The 20,658-nt window shown below is 37.1% G+C and overlaps 1 protein-coding gene across 3 annotated transcripts in view; it reads right to left on the bottom strand.

Moving 5' to 3' along the window:
* The window catches only part of DOCK10 (dedicator of cytokinesis 10), a 277,694-nt gene that overhangs the window by 123,655 nt on the left and 133,381 nt on the right, over positions 1–20,658 (bottom strand). For all 3 annotated transcript variants that reach the window (XM_060151258.1, XM_060151257.1, XM_060151259.1), the window contains exon 3: positions 17,189–17,278. In XM_060151258.1, coding sequence (XP_060007241.1) covers positions 17,189–17,278 — 90 coding nt within the window. The remainder of the gene's footprint in view (positions 1–17,188; positions 17,279–20,658) is intronic.

Raw genomic sequence — 20,658 nt, 5'->3', positions numbered from 1 at the left:
GAACACAGGGTGCGGGCACCTGGCTCAAGAGGCACAGGAAAGGCAGGGAGAAGGGTTAGGGGTCCTTAGCTGCACTGGATTTCTCTAGCCTTGAACTTCCTCAGCACCATAGCTTTATCTGTTCAGGGAAACACCCCGACGCAAATGGGGACTGAGGGCAAACAATGTATGAGACTAGGACAAAGACAGGAGTGGCGGGATGGCGGCAGGGGGACAGGAGAAAAGAAGAGATTAAAAACAACAGCAACAAGACAAATGGATGTGGATAACAGTCAAAGAGGATTCAGGGGATGTGTACCGACTTTGGATGGAGAGGAGGAATGTGAACAAAACTTAATGTTTAGCTAAAATTAAATTTCTTAACTTGCCAATGCCTGAGCCAACTGTGCAAACCACACGTTTCTGGAAATAAAAGGAAAACTGGACCTTGATATGCTCCCTGGCTAAAAAGTTCCATCTTCATTTTTGATAAAGATGCCAGGAATTCAGGCAAGGAGTACAAGGATCCGCAGCATCGCAACCCAAGAGGGCAAAACGTTCATGACCACGGCTCTTTCCCACCCTCTCTCACTTACTTTCCTTTCTCTACACTTTCCTGTAGTTCTCAAACGATACACAATGGAAAACAAAAGGCATAAAACCCACCCCTTTTTTGCATTCCCTTTCAATCTTTTTTTTTTTTTCTGGTGCGTAGTTTTACCTAGTTCTCCTCTAAGTATATATTTGAATTGGAATATTGTTTTTATTCACTTAAAGGCATATTCTAAAGATTTTTTAACTTTTGCTTTCTAAATTTTATGACCACTTTAAATAAGTAGAATAAAGTCTCATACACTAATCTACCAACCAGGTCTCTTAGTTTTGGAAACCATTCATTCATTAATTTGGTCGATGAACATTATTGAACCCATACTGTGTGCCTGGCGTTTTTCCAGGTGATGCAAATACATCAGTGAACAAGGGACACAAATTCATGCCCTCTTGAAAAGTGTGCCCCTGTGAAGAGCTGGTCAACAAACACAAAAATAAGTAAATTGCGTCATGTATCAGGAAATGCTAAGTGTCATGTGAAAAATAAAGCAGAAGAAGGGGGATGGATAGAGTTGGGGAAGGAGGGACAATTTAAATAGAATGGTTAGGGTAAGTCTTACAAAGAAGGTGACATTTGAGCAAAGACTTATAGAAGAGGACAGAGTGAGCAGTTACTATGGCTACTGCAAATTTTGTGCCATTGTAGAAGAAGATGCTGCAGAGTGTTTCTTCATGAATTTGGTCCTCCCATTCTCCCCCAAGTTTGACCCATTTTGGATCATTTTCTTAGGATAGAGTACTCAAAGTATTTTAAAGATTCTTGATAAAAAACTGCCAAACCAACGTATATTCTTTACAAAAAAAATGCGAACAGAGGGTACCGCACTGAACCAGGAGCTACAGGGCTTTATTCTTGGTCTGGGACTAGTACTGAATTCCAACATGATTTTGGGCAAATCATTTTATTTATTAGGATCTCTGATTTAGCAACTGAACACTCAGTATATTAGACTGGATTAGAAATTTCTCTCTCATAATATCTATGGCTACACTTCCTAATCTGGAGGTTTCGATGGGACAAATGTGCATTGTCTTATTGCCCTGTCTTGCTAGGGATAGTAGCTATGTGTAACCGCGATAAACATTCATGCATATTACACACACTGTTCACGAGATGCCACAGGCTTCACCAAACCTGAGATATGTTAATCCTGAATTGCACTGACCAGAAATGAAGGTGGTTATTTCTTATAATAGTGCAGCCTAGTAAAGAACTACCTCTTTTTTGTTTTGGCAGTGGCAAATGCCTGTCAGATGCTGTTCTAGTAGGTGCTTTACATATAATCTTAATAAGCACTCCATGAGATTGTATATTCCCATTTTATAGATCACAGAGGCAAGGAGAGCCTCAGATTTTTGCCCAAGATCCCACATGTGATAGAAGTAGGATTTCAAACTGGATTTGTCTGACTCAAAAAGTCTATTCAACTAATTTATGGTTGTTTGATATTTGCAGACTTTGAAGCCTTTAAAAAAAAATCACATCTGGACCACCATTCCAGAGGTTTTCTATGGTATTTCTATTTCTGTCTTGGAGTCAGGCAAACCTGGTTTTGAATTTTGGTATTAACTGTGAGGTCTCAATTAAGCGATTTAATATCTATTTCTTTATCTGTCTAAATAATACCACCTTCATTAGGATCGATTCCTATAAAGCACCTAACAGAGGGTAAGTAATTAACAAATACTTGTTTTTAAAAAATCGGTTTTCTCAGCAAGTTTGACTCAATCTATAAATCACATTCATGATAGTTGATAATAACAACTTGTTTTTCTTGATTTATTCAAGTACAGTTTTGGAGAGCTATCTTAGCTCTGATGATCATAGCTTTCTGTTTTTGTATGTGTGTGTGTGTGTGTGTGTGTGTGTGTGTGTGTGTGTGTGTGTTAGTTTCTTCTTTATAACAAAGTGAATCAGTTATACATATACATATGTTCCCCTATCTCTTCCCTCTTCCGTCTCCCTCCCTCCCACCCTCCCCATCCCACCCCTCCAGGTGGTCACAAAGCACCGAGCTGATCTCCCTGTGCTATGCGGCTGCTTCCCACTAGCTATCTACCTTACATTTGGTAGTGTATATATGTCCATGCCTCTTTCTCATAGCGTTCTGTTTTAATCAAATTCCTTCTGAATTTATTTGTTAGGTTTCTTGTATCTGGTGGTAGGTAGATGAGGATTAGGGTTGGACTAGATGACCCTTAAGAATCCTTGTAAACCTGTGATTTCTCCGATTCTGAGAAAGCCAGTGCATTTTACAAACACATAAACATTTCTCCTACAGAGTTAGGCATTTTGGAAATGTTACGCATAGAAAATTATTCGCCATTCTTTGTTCCAGCCCACACACTCGCTCTAAGAAGATCATTAAGATCTATTATAGTTATAACTACAATTCCTCTTTGTCCAAAAACTAAGCTGAAATGACCTGTTGCAAATTCAAAGTCACAGGCTACAACTCTGCTTGTTTTAGTAAGGCAATGGCTCCATTTCCCCCCTAAAAAGTACCTATCTCACAACACTGATTTTAAATTACCCACTTCTTATCCCCTTGAGAAAGGGACACTGCCACAGTCTGCTTCAAAGATGAAGACTGAATATCCAGCAAACATTTGCTGAGCTGGTTAATTTTTCCAAACAGCAATGCCCCGGTTCACATTTTATTTGTTTATTATGTTTGCTTGTTCAGCCTTTATCTTGCCATCTCTGCCTGTTACATGTTTAGACACACAAAAAATTGAGCCAACTCAACATAGTCAAAGGCTTTTAAATCATTAGGATAGTGTTGCCCAAATTGTATTGTGTCCATGGAGCTTGCTAATTAAAATGCAGGTTCCTGGGTCCCACGGGGGGTTCACTGAATCCGAATCTCTAGAGGGGGCCTTGAAATGCATCATTCCACTGGGGTGACAGTGTGACTCTGTCCTTGTCATACTGTCTGCCTATGAACTGAAAGCATTAGGGTCCCAGCTTCACACAGGGAACTCTAGTAACTGAGGTGACCCTCCAGCTTCCCTGTAAGTAGGCACATCCTTTTAAAAGAGCAGGGAGCATATCAACTACAGCATGGGGTTTTACTGATAGTGGAAACTCAATATATATGTGTTGAATGAATGAATCTTCTATATTCTTTCTTTTCCTTTAGAAATAACTAAACAGGACACCTTAAAAGTTCTAAAAATCTAAATACTTTTGAAAAGATTGGGCAACTATAAAGCATACCCTAAAATACTCTAAACAAAACATATCATTTTTCCCCTTTTCCCGTCCTCTTTAGAGGACCACCAGAATCAATTCAAATCATGTCACCTACCTCAAATAGCAATTTAGGTTTGGCAATGTAATTTGTCCATCTCTTAAAAAGGCTGATTATTAGATTCTGGCTACAGAGTAACAAGCAGGTAATAGATTGCATTTTAGATGCAAAATTATTTTTCTTTCTGGCTATAGAGATTATTTAATTACATGACTACTTTCTTGCCAGAAATATTTATGCAACCACAAACGGTGTTCTTTTTGGCCCTTAGTCACCAATGGGATTAATTCTGTATTTGTAAAACGATGGTGGTGATTTTCATATTAATGCCATTCTTTACAAAGTTTAGAAGTAATTATGGCTATTTTATAAATGTTAAAAAAATGCAGCATCACGAAGTTAAGTGAATTCAGATAAATTATGTATTGAAAGAGTGGCTGAATAATTTATTGTCCACATTGAGGCACTTCAAAGTGAAAGGAGATGCTATTAGCCAGGCCAACAGGTAGAATATGAAACTTCCTGCAAATCAGGACATTGGTCACCCAATAAATACACCGATATTTTAGAAGAAAGGAAAAGGCACTGAAAACATTTTTTAATTTAACTTGACCACATTATATATTCCTTTAAAATGCAATCATTAATTTCTGTACTATGAAAATAAGCTGAACAGTTACTGATCTTTTAAAACTTATACTACACTCTTGGGAGAGAAATGAAAATGAGTTTGGACAAAATACGTGATGTAACTCTAGATCTGATTCAGTTTCAGAAATCATGGTACAATCTTACTTAATAGATTTTTGAGTCTGTTTTTTAAAAATATTACTTGATATTAGATAGTGTTACTATGTGTATAAATAGGCATATACCATGTAAAACAGAAAGTCACATCAAATGCCAACCATAACTGTAAATCATTTTTAAACTACTGTGTCTGAATTATAGAGTAGCCTAAATTGCTACCTTTGTTGATTTTAAATTGAAAGTGAATCAAGGTATTTGGTTTGTCTTTAAAAAATGCATTGCACTAAGGCAACTGAACAAACTTTAAAATTAGACTTTCATAAGTCACACCTGTGCCCAATCTGGGGACCTACACTCTAATTGCCCAGCTAGATGTCACAAGTATTTTGTCAGGACATAAATAATGGATGGTACTAAAAAAAACCTTGATAATATTATGATCTACTTGTTCTTTTCATGTAAGTCATAAAATCTGGGCTGTAATTCAATGAAACTGAAATTTTAGGTTCAAACTTATGATGGTTTTTTAAAAAATTTTTATACTCCAGGGTCCCCGACTTATATTTCTGTCTTTATTCACTTACCACCAAACATTGTAGGATGATTTTTATTGTGGAGAAGATTAGAGGAAGCCAATTTAGAATGGGAACCATTTTACATGTTTGGAAACAAGACTATTATTCTAGAGATGTGACAGACTAGAAAATAAATTTATTCAAGGTGGTTAATGTGAAACACAAAAATATTTTGTTTTCATTGTTTTCAACAGTGTTTTCCATATACATTTTATCCTAATGCTACTAAAGAGTAAATGCATTTGAATTTACCTTAATCAACATTTGTACGTTTATTATCTTTACTGTCATACATTTAGTGTTAAAAAAAATAGGGTGATCCATTTTGTTCTGACTATGATAGAAAAAAATCTTTACATCTAAGACTAAACTATATATAGGACAACAGATTTTGATATCATTTTTCCATTAAATTCTTGAAGTTGCAAAATAAATATGGCTTTACTTATAAATTTACTTTTAAAAAGTACACACAAAATGAAAAGTCCCTTAACTTCCAGCAAGACCTTCACTAGTGAATTAAGAGCCTCCTTCTTCAAAACAAAACCAAAAATCTTTTATTTGCACTAATTTTATTAAGAAAGGGTTAAGATTTTTTTTTTTAATTTGGAGAAATTTTTATAGTTGTATTTTCCCTAATATCTTCCAGTAACTGAAATTGTGCATGTACCCCTGATGTCACAGCAGAGGGGTTACTTCTAGATTGAAGAAAACTATGTTTACTGTGCTCTGATCTAAACAAATGCATTAGAATCACTCACTTGCTGCCCAATGGTTCAGAATCAGAAAACGGCATTCATTTTTACTTTATTTATTTATACATGCAAAAAAAAAAAAGCCCACCTCAGAATCATTTACTGAAAGACTCATTCTTATTTCTGGGTGATGAACTGCACCTTATTCTGCATATGAGATTCAAACAATTTGTATAAAGTCCAAAGGCATTTTGGTTAAAAGAATGGTTTCTTTGTCAATGTACACAACAGGCAGTCCAGAATTAAACATAAAGCGTATAAAATTATTTCAACCATAGAACAAGTGAAATTCCCTGTGTTTTCTTCAGAAAAGATACATTTCATTCTTTTTAGATATGTTTCATTCAGTTAACAAAACGGGGCAGCATGAAATACATTTGAAATCATGGCCAGCCTTCCTCTTGTCATCATTTTCTTTGAAATGCCTAGGATCCACGTTGCTTAAAATCGCTTTTACTTCTCAACATGATGCAGCTTCTACCTTGACTATTTATAATTTTCTCTCGAATTAATTGAATGCCACTTGTCTGGGTCCAAATGGTAGATGAGGAAGAAGAAATTCATTTTCAATATTATACTCACTTGGTCATATATTGTTTTTCATAGTTACAAAATTTTGCTTCTTAATCAATTAAGCAATATTTCAGTACAGTATTTAACAGTCTCCTGAGCTATTTTTAAATTCAGAATGCATAGCTTATTCTCCCTGAAGAGTTCCAACAGTTTTACTGGGTTTACCCTTAAAGCACTTTCTAGGGAAAAGGGACAACAATATACTAGCACTTTCTTTGATAAGATAATATATCTTGCATCTCTTCAGTGTTCAACCCACTGTAATCGGGTTGTGATCAAAGCCTCTGAAACTGCTCTGTTAAAGAACCACCAATGGCTCTGAATTACCCAATCCAGTGAATTACCCAATCTTGACACATTTTGGCATTTTACGCCATTGGCTCACTCTCGCTATTGACAGGTTTTTGTTTCTGAGAAATCAATCTCTCCTTGATTTCTTTCTACCTCCGGGTCCACTCCATCTCCACCTCCTGTGTTGGGCCCTCTTTGCCAGCCCCTTATGTGGGAGCATCACTCAGGGACCTGCCTCGTGGCATTCCTGGACAAGCTCTTCCAGGCTCAAAGCTTCAACTTTCAAATCCAGAGCCAGTGCCTACTCTTTCCTTCTACGTTGAGACCTATATATGTATCTTCTTCTTGGATATCTCTCTCTGCATGTCGGCCAGAGAGATTACCTCACTTGCTTCATCCATCCCTGCTTGAGCAATCTGTACTTTCTTCTGGGGACCTTATTTAAATTACCGGCACAACTATCTGGCTAATAGCCCAAGACAGAAACGTGGGAGTCATTGCCAATATAGTCCTCTCCTTTACTTTCTTTTCCGTCACCAACTCCTGTCAATTCTGTCTCTTTAACAGCTCTTTACTGTCACCACAACCATGCTGCCATACGTTAGCACAGATCTTTAACCCAGCTGGGCTATTAAAATAAATAGTCTCCTATCTGTCCAACTTCCCTTCAATGTTACTCATCCCCACGAGCCAACCAATCCACTCTCTGGTCTGCCTTTAGTTGTTTTTTTCTAACATGTGAACCTGACCTTGTTTCTCTATTTTACAGTAACACTCCAAGGGTTCTTGTTAGTTGTTCTGCAAAAATCTGATCACAGGTCTGTCATTTCCCGTCTGGTGCTGAGCTCCTTGACTATGTTACATCCAGGTGGTATCAGTAGCTTAGTAAGTGATAAATGTTGGTGAACAATAAACCCAGTCCAATCTTTCATGCAGTGGACAAGGCCCTTTATTTCATATACTTTGTATGTAATCCACAGTAACAATATAAATCAGCAAGTGAGGAACTTTCTACATAAAGAATTCAACTATTAGTAAAGATAATCAACTCCACCCAGCTAGACTGGGAGTAGCAGTTTCTGTGTATATCTAAAGGGGCAGCTTGTTTAAGTCACTGAATTTGCACTTACCTCTAGGACACGAGAAAACATAATCTGGTAACTGGATAGGGGATTGAGAGGAGAAATTTAAGGGCTGAAAAAGGTGTTACTCTGAGCTTTATGATTATTATTATTTACTTCCAACTTTGAAATTAACCTTGTTAATACTTACAATTTGCTGCATGAAGATAAATCTATAGAACTCCCATCACTGGGTGTATCTGGGATTGTGTCTTAATATTGTAAGAGGTTTACCCTGGAGAAAGGTAGACATTTTTGACACTAATGATAAGAATTAAGAATGGATGTGCCCATAAAAAGAAAGAAACAATTAATTTGCTCTTTCAGAGGCTTTAATATTCCCTTTCTCTTCTTCACCATCTGCCTTAATGAAATGCATGTCAAAGTTCACCCAAGAGCTGATTCTGTTTGACTTGAGCTGTATTGTGCCCCTAGTTCCTGATGATTTCCTTCCATCAGATTTACAATACATCAGCATTTCTGAAATATATTTCTCAAGATACTTGGGGGGAAACAGAATTTCCCCATAGTAAAATAAACTTGGGAAGTAATTCATTCCATATTCCCTTCTAAGGCAGCCTCAATAGATGTTAGCTAGTTAAAGAATCTGTGTGTGTGTGTGTGTGTGTGTGTGTGTGTGTGTGTGTAAAGAATCTGTGTGTGTGTGTGAGACCTGTGAACATCCTGCAGCTTTCCGCAGGATGAAATTGGTGTCCTGCTCTGATCTTAACCATTTTTGCTCCTGGTTTTTAGTGTGCACTTTCTATGGAAGCCTAGAGATTTCAACAACATTTATCCTGTCTTCTTTGAATCTGGTTTGTTTTCCCTATTCAGTCTTGGGTCCTGTTTTCATTATTGTTTTAAAATTTGTATTGGGGTCTAGTTGATGTACAATGATGTATTACTTTCAGGTGTACAGCAAAGTGAATCAGTTGTACATATACATATATCCATTCTTTTTTAGATTCTTTTCCCATATAAGCCATTACAGAGTATTGCGTAGAGTTCCCTGTATTATACAGTAGGTCCTTATTAGTTATCTACTTTATATTTTTCCTGGAGAATTCAACTATTACTGGTCTGGAAACGCTGCTTAAAATCCGAACTTGTCCTTGCCTCAGTAACTTAGTACTTTCGGGATGAGGACAGTACCTCATCATTCTGTGCATGTGTGTGTATACAGACATACTCAGGTACAGAAGTATATATAAATATTTTGCTTCCATTCTTTCAACGTTTCCACAACTCTTAAGTCCTCAAGTGTCTTGTGCCTTTGACCAAAGTGAGACGTGGATTCTTGAATTCGGACTGACTCCTCACTTCTTCATTATTCTACTCCTGCGGCAGGTTGGTTCCTAGAAATTACAGGGGGCTTTGTTGGCAGAGTAACTTGCTACCTTAGTACTCAGTATCTCTCTCAGCCATTCAGGTGAAGTGGTCCCTGGACCCTTGCTCTCTGTTGGGCCACTGTATTATTCTCAGTTCTCTGCTCTCTCAACTTCTTTGTTAAGAGAGACCAAACCGAGAGCTTACTGTTACTTAGTGTTTTGTGTATATTAAAATGAAAACTTTGCTACAGAAGTTTTGCTTAAGAAGTCTGCATCCTATTCATAGATCCCTTTAATTGCTCCCCTGACCCCCAGTGGGAGGAAGTGGTGCTTGTTTTATCACAGAAGTGTTTCATACTTTTTATGGTTATAGATGTTGATTTTAAGTCATTTATGAGGATCAGATAAAGACATGGCTCCCCAGTTGTTATTTTCCAAGTGTTTTCATACCATTGCTATATTTATTTTTAGAAACACAGCATCGGCACTATTAATATCCTCACTTAAAGATGGAGAAATTGAGGCAAAAAAGGTTAAATGCTTGTCAAAATGAAGGACATATTCCCTTGTGGACAGTGGAAATATCCCCATTAGGTCAGGCTATTAAGTGCATGGTTTAAAGGCATTTTTCAAAGGGTCAGAGGTAGCAAAGTTGGTAAGAGTGTGGAGCATGGGGTTAGAGGGAGCATGAGGTTAGAGGGATCAGGGGCTTAATTCTGGTTCTGTATGTATTTGAGCAAATATTTAATTGTTCAGGACCTGCTTCGTAGGCTGTAAAATGAGGTAGTAATACTTATAACACAGGATGTTCCAAATATATAGAGAGAATGTTGCTGAACTCTGACTTGTGTTAGTTTAACGTAAGTGTGAGGTGCTTTAGTGGATATTAAATACACCTATACTCTTATTTTAAAAAGGAAAGAATGCCTACTGCCTTTCCGAAGAGGCTCAGAGCTGTCAAAGTAGAGTGTAGAGGGACAATTCAAAATTAGTATTGAACTCCATGTGTTTAAATGAGATGCATGCCAGTTTGTTGCCTAGCAACCAGGGTATTTGTCCTTGCCGCCCTGTGGGGAGCCGCAGGGCAATTTAGCACAGGGTGGGCTAAAAAGATTGCTTAGTGCAATGCAGCAGCCACTGTAAGGGAAACGTGTGTTTCTACGAAACCCCACAAATATCAATGAATTCATTTCAGTGCTGGCTTACTCTGGTTTCAAAACTCCAGCCAATGTTTCTCAAAGTGTGGTCCACTAACTGCATGCATCAGGGTTACAAAGCTACAGTGGGGTGGTTAGGAAGAAGACTGAGACAAGTGTTCCTTCCAGAGGGCAGCTATAGCAAAGCCCACAGGGGCAGTCGGCATCATGGTTCAGAGGCCAGGGGCCAGACGGCAGGGGTTGCAACGCCGGACCTGTCTATTCCCAGCTGTATGAGGCTGGACACGTTCCTTCATTTTTCTATGAAAGTTTCATCATCATTAAAAGGTGATGATGATGATAATGACGAAACGTATGTTTGTAACTACTGTAAGCAAAGGGCTGAGAAGCATATCTGGCACAGAGTTAAGTAGTCAATAAAGATCAGCGGCTATTAGCTATTGAGGTCAAGACTTTTTGCCAGCATAATTCTCTGGGGTCATTTCTCAGTCTGAAATATATTTCTCAAGATACTTGGGGGGAAACAGAATTTCTCCATAGTAAAATAAACTTGGGAAGTAATTCATTCCATATTCCCTTCTAAGGCAGCCTCAATAGATGTTAGCTAGTTAAAGAATCTGTGTGTGTGTGTGTGTGTGTGTGTAAAGAATCTGTGTGTGTGTGTGAGACCTGTGAACATCCTGCAGCTTTCCGCAGGATGAAATTGGTGTCCTCTCTGGTGACCCTTTTCTTTCTATCTACTGTCTCCAGGCTCAACTATTCATGTTCCATTATCATCATGTAATGTTTGTCTTCTTTCTATCCTAAGGCACAAGTTTCACTTTATCTCCATCCTTAAAAACAAGTACAACTATGGGAATTTCCACAGGGTTTTCACGGCTAGTGATCCAGAAAAATTAGCAGGGAATAAAAGAGTTTCTTCCCAGGCTTTCTCCACTTTCTTTTTTTTTTTTTTTACTTTAGATCCACACAGTTGGGAAAAACATGGTAAGAAGATTCATTCATGTTTCCAAGTCAGAGGCTCTGCCCTGAGATTTGGAATCTAAAACTTTGGCAGTTACCCGGCATCTGAGGTAAAAGGCATTCCACCTGACTTCTCCTTAGAGAAGTTCTTAAGAGAATCGAGAAGCGGAGGGTGGAAGTGAGTAAAGGAGGAATAATCCCAGCTGCAAGTAGTTGGAAGGAAATTAATATAGGAACAAAGGTGAAGGTGAAAATTCCTCCCCAGGAGAAATAGCAAGACAAAGGCATATTTTGTGGCCAACTTGTTCTCAGCTGAAGTGGACATTCTTAGAGAACTACAGAAATAAAGGGATCGATGTGGCCATTTAAAGTCGTGGTGCAGAAGCTCATGAAAGTACAAACAAAACTAAAGGCCTCTAAGAACCCTAGAATATCCTTAGAAGTCTCCAGTGTTGTACTGACCTAGTTTTCAGGCCATCTTTTCACCAGGGAAAGGAGCTAAACTTGACACCTTGGTTGGATCCAGAGATTGGGGTGTGGTTTCTGATTAGGTCCTGGGATTTCGTCTTTGAGCTGATTGGCCCTACCCCGAAGGCTTACCAGGCAATAAAATGAGCAAAAAAGCTGAAGTTGGCTGGCAACCCAATCCAAGGCCTCGAAAGCCTCAGGTACTAGAGACCCACAGGGGAGAGCTAAGAACCCCTGGTTCGTGTGAGAGCAATTTTCCACAGCCTAAAGGAGAGAGACTGCAGAAAATCTGGAACACACAAATACTCTATATACCCAAAAAGAGGTGCAAGGACCAAGAAAGGAAAGTCCCTAAGATCATGTAAATGTTTATAAGTCTATTCAAATTATACTATATTACAAATGATTAAGAATGGATTATGTCAGAGGAACCTAATTGGCTTCTATCATGGACAGAGAAGCCCAGCAGATAGAATCATAAAGCAAAACACATATGGGATTTTGATCTCTCCATATGATATTTTCATGATCAAACTAAAAAAAAAATAATAATAATAAAAGAATCTGGTGAAGTCTCTAAGGTGACTACCTAATAACTTGAAGAATTAAGTGGGATTTTAACTTTTGGAGACAATTTTAGGAAATAGACTCGAGTTGTTTCCAATTCTGGCAGCATTTTTAGATATATTCTAAGTAATTTTTTTTCAAAATACTTTTTAGTTACATAAATTTGTTTGTAACATCACAACAATACAGAATATATACACTGAAAATCAATTTCTACCTCCTTCCTATAATCCCAAACTTGTGAAGTAACCAATGTTATGAGTTTAATGGGCATTTTTTAATACTTTTTCTAGGCTTACATAACATATTTACATATTCACATTTTTTTTTAATTCTCCAATGATATACTGTGTATTCTGCAGCTTACTTTCTTCTCTTAACAGCATATCATGGGCATTCCAATTAATACACTTAAATGTATGTAATTTTTTTCCATTAGTTATTATTATAAAATATAGATGTGCCAAAATATATTCAACCCCACCCTTATCAACTGATATTACAAATTGTCTGGTGCTGCAATACTCATGCTTGTAATTGTATTTTTACGCTCTAGTGTTTGTTTTTCTAATATTCATGTTGCATACTTATATGTATGACTTATAAAAGATACATTTGAATATCTCAAGGGGTGGGATAGGGAGGGTGGGAGGGAGGGAGACGCAAGAGGGAAGAGATATGGGAACATAATGTATATGTATAACTGATTCACTTTGTTATAAAGCAGAAACTAACACACCATTATAAAGCAATTATACTCTAATAAAGATGTAAAAAAAAAAGATACATTTGAATATCTCAAAAGGCTACAGACATGTGAGAATTACAAACACTGTGTTATAGTGTTTATTTCCCTATAGTCTTACTATCACTAAATGATATTCAACTTAAATTTTTCTTCATTCAGATATTATACATCATTTTTGTTTTAATTTGTGTTCTTATGATTACAAGTGTAGCTGAGCAATATTTTTTGAGTTTTTTTAAGCTAATTAATTTATTTTTGGCTGCATTGGGTCTTCATTGCTGCGTGTGGACTTCCTCTAGTTGCAGAGAGCGAGAGTTACTCTGCTTTGCAGTGCACGGGCTTCTAATTGCGGTGGCTTCTCTTGTTGTGGAGCACGGGTTCTAGGCGCGTGGGCTTCAGTAGTTGTGGCACGTGGGCTCAGTAGTTGTGGCTCGCGGGCTCTAGAGCGCAGGCTCAGTAGTTGCGGCGCACGGGCTTAGTTGCTCCAAGGCATGTGGGATCTTCCCGGACCAGCGCTCGACCCCTGTCCCTTGCATTGGCAGGCGGATTCTTAACCGCTGCGCCACCAGGGAAGCCCCGTAGCTGGGCAACTTTGTACACCTCTTGGCCAACTCAGTCTTGCTCTTTTTGAACTTCCTGCTTCTATCTTTTTGCTCATATTTTCTTGGGTTATTTACCTTTTCTTATTAACTTGTACAATTTTGGGTATTAGGAATGTGTGTGGGGTGGTGTGGCGAAAGAACATGAGTTGCAAATGAGTTCACTAACTGTTTTCTTTTGGCTTGATTTATGTTCCATTCATCATAAAAATTTAAGACTTTTGTTAAATGTGTTCATTTTTCCATAACTTTCCACTAAAAGAATGTTTTCCTACGTTTTTATAACTTGCGTTTCTAAAATTAAGATTTTAAAAATTCATCTGGAATTAATTTTTACATGTACTGTGACATACAACTCTAACTTTATTTTTGTCCAAAATGGATAGCCAAGTGGTATTTGTTGAATTGTCTACCCTTCCCCAGAGAATCTGGAGTGCCATATTTACCATTTACTAAGTAACCATATGCACTTGGAACTGTTTCTTGATACTCTGTTTCATTTCACTGGCTTATTTTTTTTAATTTCAGAAGACAGGAAAAGATGGAGTATGTCTCTATTTTTTAAAGCTAACTTTTCTCTAATACCAAAGGAAAAAAGAAAACTAGAGCCAAAATTTCACTCATGAATATAAATGCAAAAATTTGAAAAAATTAGCAATTCTGATGTAGTAAAATATTAAGGTAATAGTACAACTTGAACAAGAAAGTTTATACCAGAAACACAAGTATGCATTCATAGGACAGCAACCTATTAATTTTATTACAGTGATAAATTCAAGAAAAAAGCTATTATATCAATAGGCTGAATATGAATTTCACAACATAGGGTAGCCAGTCTTTATAAGCACTGTGGAGACCAAGAAAGGCCCTTCTTAAACATGATAAAGACCAAGAACTTCTTAGACAGTTCTTTTGTACTTGAAACTGTCAGAAAACACCAAATCAAGGATAAGACAATATGCCTGATGTTAGCATTATCATTCAATATTGTTTTAGAGTTATTAGATAATAAAATAAGATAAAAATCAAAGAAACAATATACTTATTAGAAAAAAAGAAATTAAAAATTTTTTTGCAGATGATGTTACTACACACCTAAAAGTTAAAAAAAAACCCAAACTATTAGGACCAGAGAGTTTAGTAAGCTAGTTATCCATATTTGAAAATCAATAGCTTTTAAAAAATATCAGCAATGAACAGTAAGAAAAGGAAATGGGTTTTAAAAACTCTACTCACGTTTGCAACAAAACTATAAAATACATAGAAATAAACAACAACAAAGTTAAAGATCTTTATGAAGAAAGTGAAACATTTTAGTAAAAAACACATAAAAAGACCTAGTTAAATATTCCCTGTTAGGCATTCAATATCATAAACATTTCAAATCTTACCTAAGTCAACACATATTTCCTGCAGGACTTTGCAGACCTGGTCTCAATGATTCTGATTTGCTTGTGTAGAAAATGATTTACCAACTCTTTTTTTTTTCTTTCTTTTTTTAAACAGTGATGCCCTACTAGATATTAAGACTTCCTCTAAGGCGACTGTAAACAAAATATTATGGCCCTGACGAAACATTTTTATCAGTAAATGTGAAAACAGTATACTCAGATATCCTGATGTTATCTGAATTTGCACTTTTTTTTTTAACCTTCTTAGGAGATGGTGTAATTCAATGTGAACTTTGAGAAAATAAATATGAAATGATAGAATTGGGGAAAAAAAGGCAAATCTATGGTAAAGATGATCTGGATTGAATAGTCCAAAATAAAATATGTATGATTAATTAGATTAGGATCAGTATGTACACTAATAAAGCTATCGCACAAATATGTTTAAGAGCTGAGAAAGGGTTTTGCTATTTTATGCAGCTTCATTTAAATCCTAATTGGGATACGCTACTTTCTCAGGATTAAAGACTGCATTTAGATCCCACTACTTTCAGTCTGACCTGTGCTGGGCTAAATGATATCATTGCATATTCTGTAAAGGAAGGACTGACTTCGTTTATTCATTCAATAGACATCTACTAAGTAGCTGTTAAGTGTGGGCCCAATCCCTGCCCCAAAGCCACCTGCAGTCTGGTTAGAAGAAGTAGCAGTTTTATAGGCCTCTTCTACACCAACTAAATGCAAGTAGATGCTACACCAACAGACTTTTATCAGTCCCTTTAAGCTGTCCACGTGGTTTTCCCATTAACTATTTCTATAGTTAATACTTGAAAGAAATATCTCTCTTAAAATAGAAAGTCTGTTATCCAAAATTCTCACATACTATGGCCTTTCCTACAACTCAATCTAAACAAGGAAAATAAAATTAAATCTTTTTGTTAAGAATACTCAAATAAGGACTAATCTCCAAAATATACAAGCAGCTCATGCAGCTCAATATCAAAAAACCAAACACCCCAATCCAAAAATGGGCAGAAGACCTAAACAGACATTTCTCCAAAGAAGATATACAGATTGCCAACAAACACATGAAAGGATGCTCAACATCACTAATCATTAGAGAAATGTAAATCAAAACTACAGTGGGGTATCACCTCACACCGGTCAGAACGGTCATCATCAAAAAATCTACGAACAATAAATGCTGGAGAAGGTGTGGATAAAAGGAAACCCTCTTGCACTGTTGGTGGGAATGTAAATTGATACAGCCACTGTGGAGAACAGTATGGAGGTTCCTTAAAAACCTAGAACTACCATATGACCCAGCAATCCCACTACTGGGCATATACCCTGAGAAAACCATAATTCAAAAAGAGCCATGTACCACAAGGTTCATTGCAGCTCTATTTACAATAGCCAGGACATGGAAGCAACCTAAGTGTCCATCGACAGATGAATGGATAAAGAAGATGTGGCACATATATGCAATAGAATATTACTCAGTCATAAAAAGAAATGAAATTGAGTTATCTGTAGTGAGGTGGATGGACCTATATTCTGTCATACAGAGTGGAAGTAAGTCAGAAAGAGAAAAACAAATACCGTATGCTAACGCATATATACAGAACCTAAAAAAAAAAAAGGTTCTGAAGAACCTAGAGGCAGGACGGGAATAAAGATGCAGACGTAGAGAATGGACTTGAGGACACGGGGAGGGGGAACGGTAGGCTGGGACGAAGTGAGAGAGTAGCATTGACATATATACACTATCAAATATAAAATAGATAGCTAGTGGGAAGCAGCCGCATAGCACAGGGAGATCAGCTGGGTGCTTTGTGTCCACCTAGAGGGGTGGGATAGGGAGGGTGGGAGGGAGACGCAAGAGGGAAGAGATATGGGGATATATGTATACATATAGCTGATTCACTTTGTTATACAGCAGAAACTAACACAACATTGTAAAGCAATTATACTCCAAAAAAGATGTTAAAAAAAAAAGAACTAAATGGGGTGAAGCGAAGCTTTATAAAATAAAGGGTTGGAAGCACTGCATTTACCTCTCTCACCAGTAAACTTTCTGCTTTGTGCTCTGCATCTTCGGGTACGGTTGAGTACAATGTTCGTATGTCCCAAGGAACTGTGGCAGTCTGAGAGGAACAAGGAAAGAAAATTAAGCCTTCCATCTTAAAGCACTGGGCAGACCACTATACCAAAGGCACAATAAAGAAGTGTATGAGATCTTAGCATTTAAGGATAAGAGAAGACAGAGAAACTTCCATAGTTCTTACCAATTTAATCTCTAGGAGGTAAGATTCAAACCTCTTTGGATTACCACCACTGGCATTACAGTTAGTCCCCCCTGCTCCATGGTTTCAGTTACACATGGTTAACCAGGGTCGAAAAATATTAAGTGGAAACTTCCAGAAATAAACAATTCATAAGTTTGAAATTGTGTGCTGTTCTGAATAGCATGATGATATCTCAAGCCTTCACACTCTGTCCCCAACATCCCATCTCATCGACATCTTCAGGGCTCCATGATCCAGGATGACCCTCCTTCTGATGTATTGTCAGAAAGATAATAAATAGTAGCCTAATACTATGTCACTACATCGTTCAACTCACTTCACCTCATCACCTAGGCATTTATCATCTCACATCATCACAGGAAGAAAGGTGAGTACAGTATCATAAGATATTGTGATAGAGAAAGAGACCATATTCACATCACTTTTATTACAGTATATTGTTATAATTGTTCTATTTTATTATTAGTTGTCATTGTTAATCTTTTACTCCGCCTAATTTATAAATTAAACTTTATCATAGGTATGTGCGTATAAGAAAAAACAGTATGTATAGATAGAGTTTGGTACTATCTGAAGTTTCAGGCATCCACTGGGGATCTTGGAACGTATCCCCAGTGTATAAGGGAGGATTGCAATACTGTATTGCAATTACTGTTTTATCTTTGAAGCTCATAATTTTAAGCTGTTTCCTTCCCTGCAGAACACAAAAATTTGGGCATCTGTATATTTTGACTAGTTTATTTATATTGGTATCTTTTTTGTTCTTAATGCTATTAATAAAATACATTTGAAATGAAAAAGAAAACCTACAAAATCTACATTATTTTAATCCTACTGTAAATAATCTCTTGAATATCCACAGGGTAAATTTAGCCCCTTTCAGAAGCCCTGTGTGTGTGTGTGTGTGTGTGTGTGTGTGTGTGTGTGTGTGTAGCCACTATTATGGTGGGAGAGAAGAAAGGGTACTCAGTAAATCTGGACCTTGAAGAAAATAAGTCATGTTTTTAGCGTCTTTATTTTCACTGAAATAAATAAAACATTTTCAACTTCAATGCTAAACAAAAACTTTTTATTAAATGAATATACATTAACTAAAAATATAAAGAATCTCTTAATATAAGACATTTAAAACAGAATTCATAGATTGTTTCCCCTGTATATATCTTATGGGATGCCATAAATTGGTAACTTTCCATTAACAGCTACCAGCTTCCTTTAGTCTGTACTCCTTGGGGATTACAAGGATGCTGGGATGATGAATCTGTTAACATACATGGTACCAACAGTTGGGATCTTTTATTTTGTACATCCCCAAACCCACAAATGATTCATCAGCATTTCTAAAGCACAAAATAAGGTTCATTTGAACTGTTCTAGATGAAGGGCATTTTTTTCTAGACCAATTATTAAAACAGATGAGAGTCTTAAAACCCATCCTTACTTTTGGGAAGGAGAGGGGTCCAGGGAATTTAGTCTTCTGAGGTCACAGCTGCAGCTGCAGGCTCTGCTACCAAGGGCAGCATCATTCTTTTTCTTCCGATCCTAGCCTCATATTTTCTTCAAATCCCCTTTTCTCTTCACTCTTGATATAAGCTCCTCGTGGGAAAGAAATTTGGTCTGTTTTGTTCATCGCTATAACCTCAGTGCCTGGTTGGGTGCTCAGTACTTACTTGTTGAGTGTGTTGAATGTGTGTGAGTATGTAAATGTGCATTCTGTGTATGCATGTGGTGTGTGGGTGGTGTGCGTCTGTGTGAGCTTGTGTGGTTGCATGTAGCGTGTAAGTATGTCTGTGTGAATGTGTGTGTGTGGTGTGTGCCTGGTGTGTGAGTGTGATTATGCAGGAAGGTATGCTGTACTTGATAGCGTGTGTTTGTGTGCATGGCGAGTGTGTCTGTCATGTGTGAGCGTGTGTCTGTCATGTGTGAGCATGTATATGTGCATGTGTGAGTGGGTGTGGTGTGTGGGTATATCTGTGTGTGGGGGCATGCACGCATGTACATGCATATTGGGAGGATGGGATTTGGACACTGAAACAGGAAGAATGTCATGTGATTCTAACAGGATCAGAGGACAAAAATAATGATCAGAGGACAAAAAAATAATAAGAAAACTGTAATCAAGATACATTATATGGCAAAAATAAATGCTCATCTTGAAACACAGATACAGAGCCCCTCGGTCAGTGCATCTGCCCCAGGATTTGACTGCGGTTTGTGTGAAGAGAGTCTGGAAGTGCTCGCAGGACATGGCTGTCGATTTAAGCCAAGTATAGATACATGCACAGGGAACCATTACCTCCCACGTGAAGCGTGCTGGAGCCAGTTTAGGATTTATTATTATCTAGATTTTACATTTTTGATTCCTTTTGAATTTCCTTTTGCTAATTGCATCTTTTATGTTATTCACTCTGTTAGAAGATAAACAGTAAATAAACTCTATTGAAAGGTTGGAGTAGAAGACGAAAATCCATGCCTAAACTGAGCTTTGGGGTTTATTGCTGGATTTAAGTTGTCTGGGGATAACTTATTTCCTGTTTGGACAGATAAGTTGCAGATACACAGTGTAACTTGATGCGTTTCCAGGGAACATTACATATTGTGATCTACTGGCAAGATTAAGGATTTTTTTCCTCCAATTGAAAAAATTTTCTATATTTCAGTCATTATTTTATAGTAAAATTTTTATATAAAAAAGCAAAAGATTCCTCTTTTTCATTATCTACCACAGTTTATTGATTTCTTGCCTTTAAAAAAATAATAGCTGCTCTAAAATACTCTAAGTCTGATGGAGAGTAAAGGGGCCCAAAGTTTAGTTTCCTTTTTAGTTATACCATAAACCTATCATCCCACTAAGATCAAGTACTCTGTGGTATAGTTCAATAGAGTGAATACTGAGCTGGTTTAAGAAGGTTTTTGTTTTGTTTTGTTTTGTTTTTCTGGAAGGTGGGCTCAGGTTTCCAGTAATAATAATTACATGACTACCTGATTTGTGATGCCACAGAGTAAAGATTAGGGTCCCAAATACACAGGCTAATGCTCATATTCAATATATGAGATTGGAAGTTCCTTCAATTTGGGGTAATAAAAATGAATCATAGGTACAATGGTTATGTGTGATCCCTGATGACCTCTAGTTATGAGATGATGTTGATTCTTTGCTAAATAAGGCAGCTGGGGCTGAATCACCCTCATGTAACCATGTGATAAATCTGAAACAA

This window comes from Lagenorhynchus albirostris, chromosome 6, assembly GCF_949774975.1.
Source record: "Lagenorhynchus albirostris chromosome 6, mLagAlb1.1, whole genome shotgun sequence".
Lineage (NCBI taxonomy): Eukaryota > Metazoa > Chordata > Mammalia > Artiodactyla > Delphinidae > Lagenorhynchus > Lagenorhynchus albirostris.
Note: the sequence above shows the minus strand (reverse complement) of the source record. Positions and strands in the feature narration are given on the sequence as shown.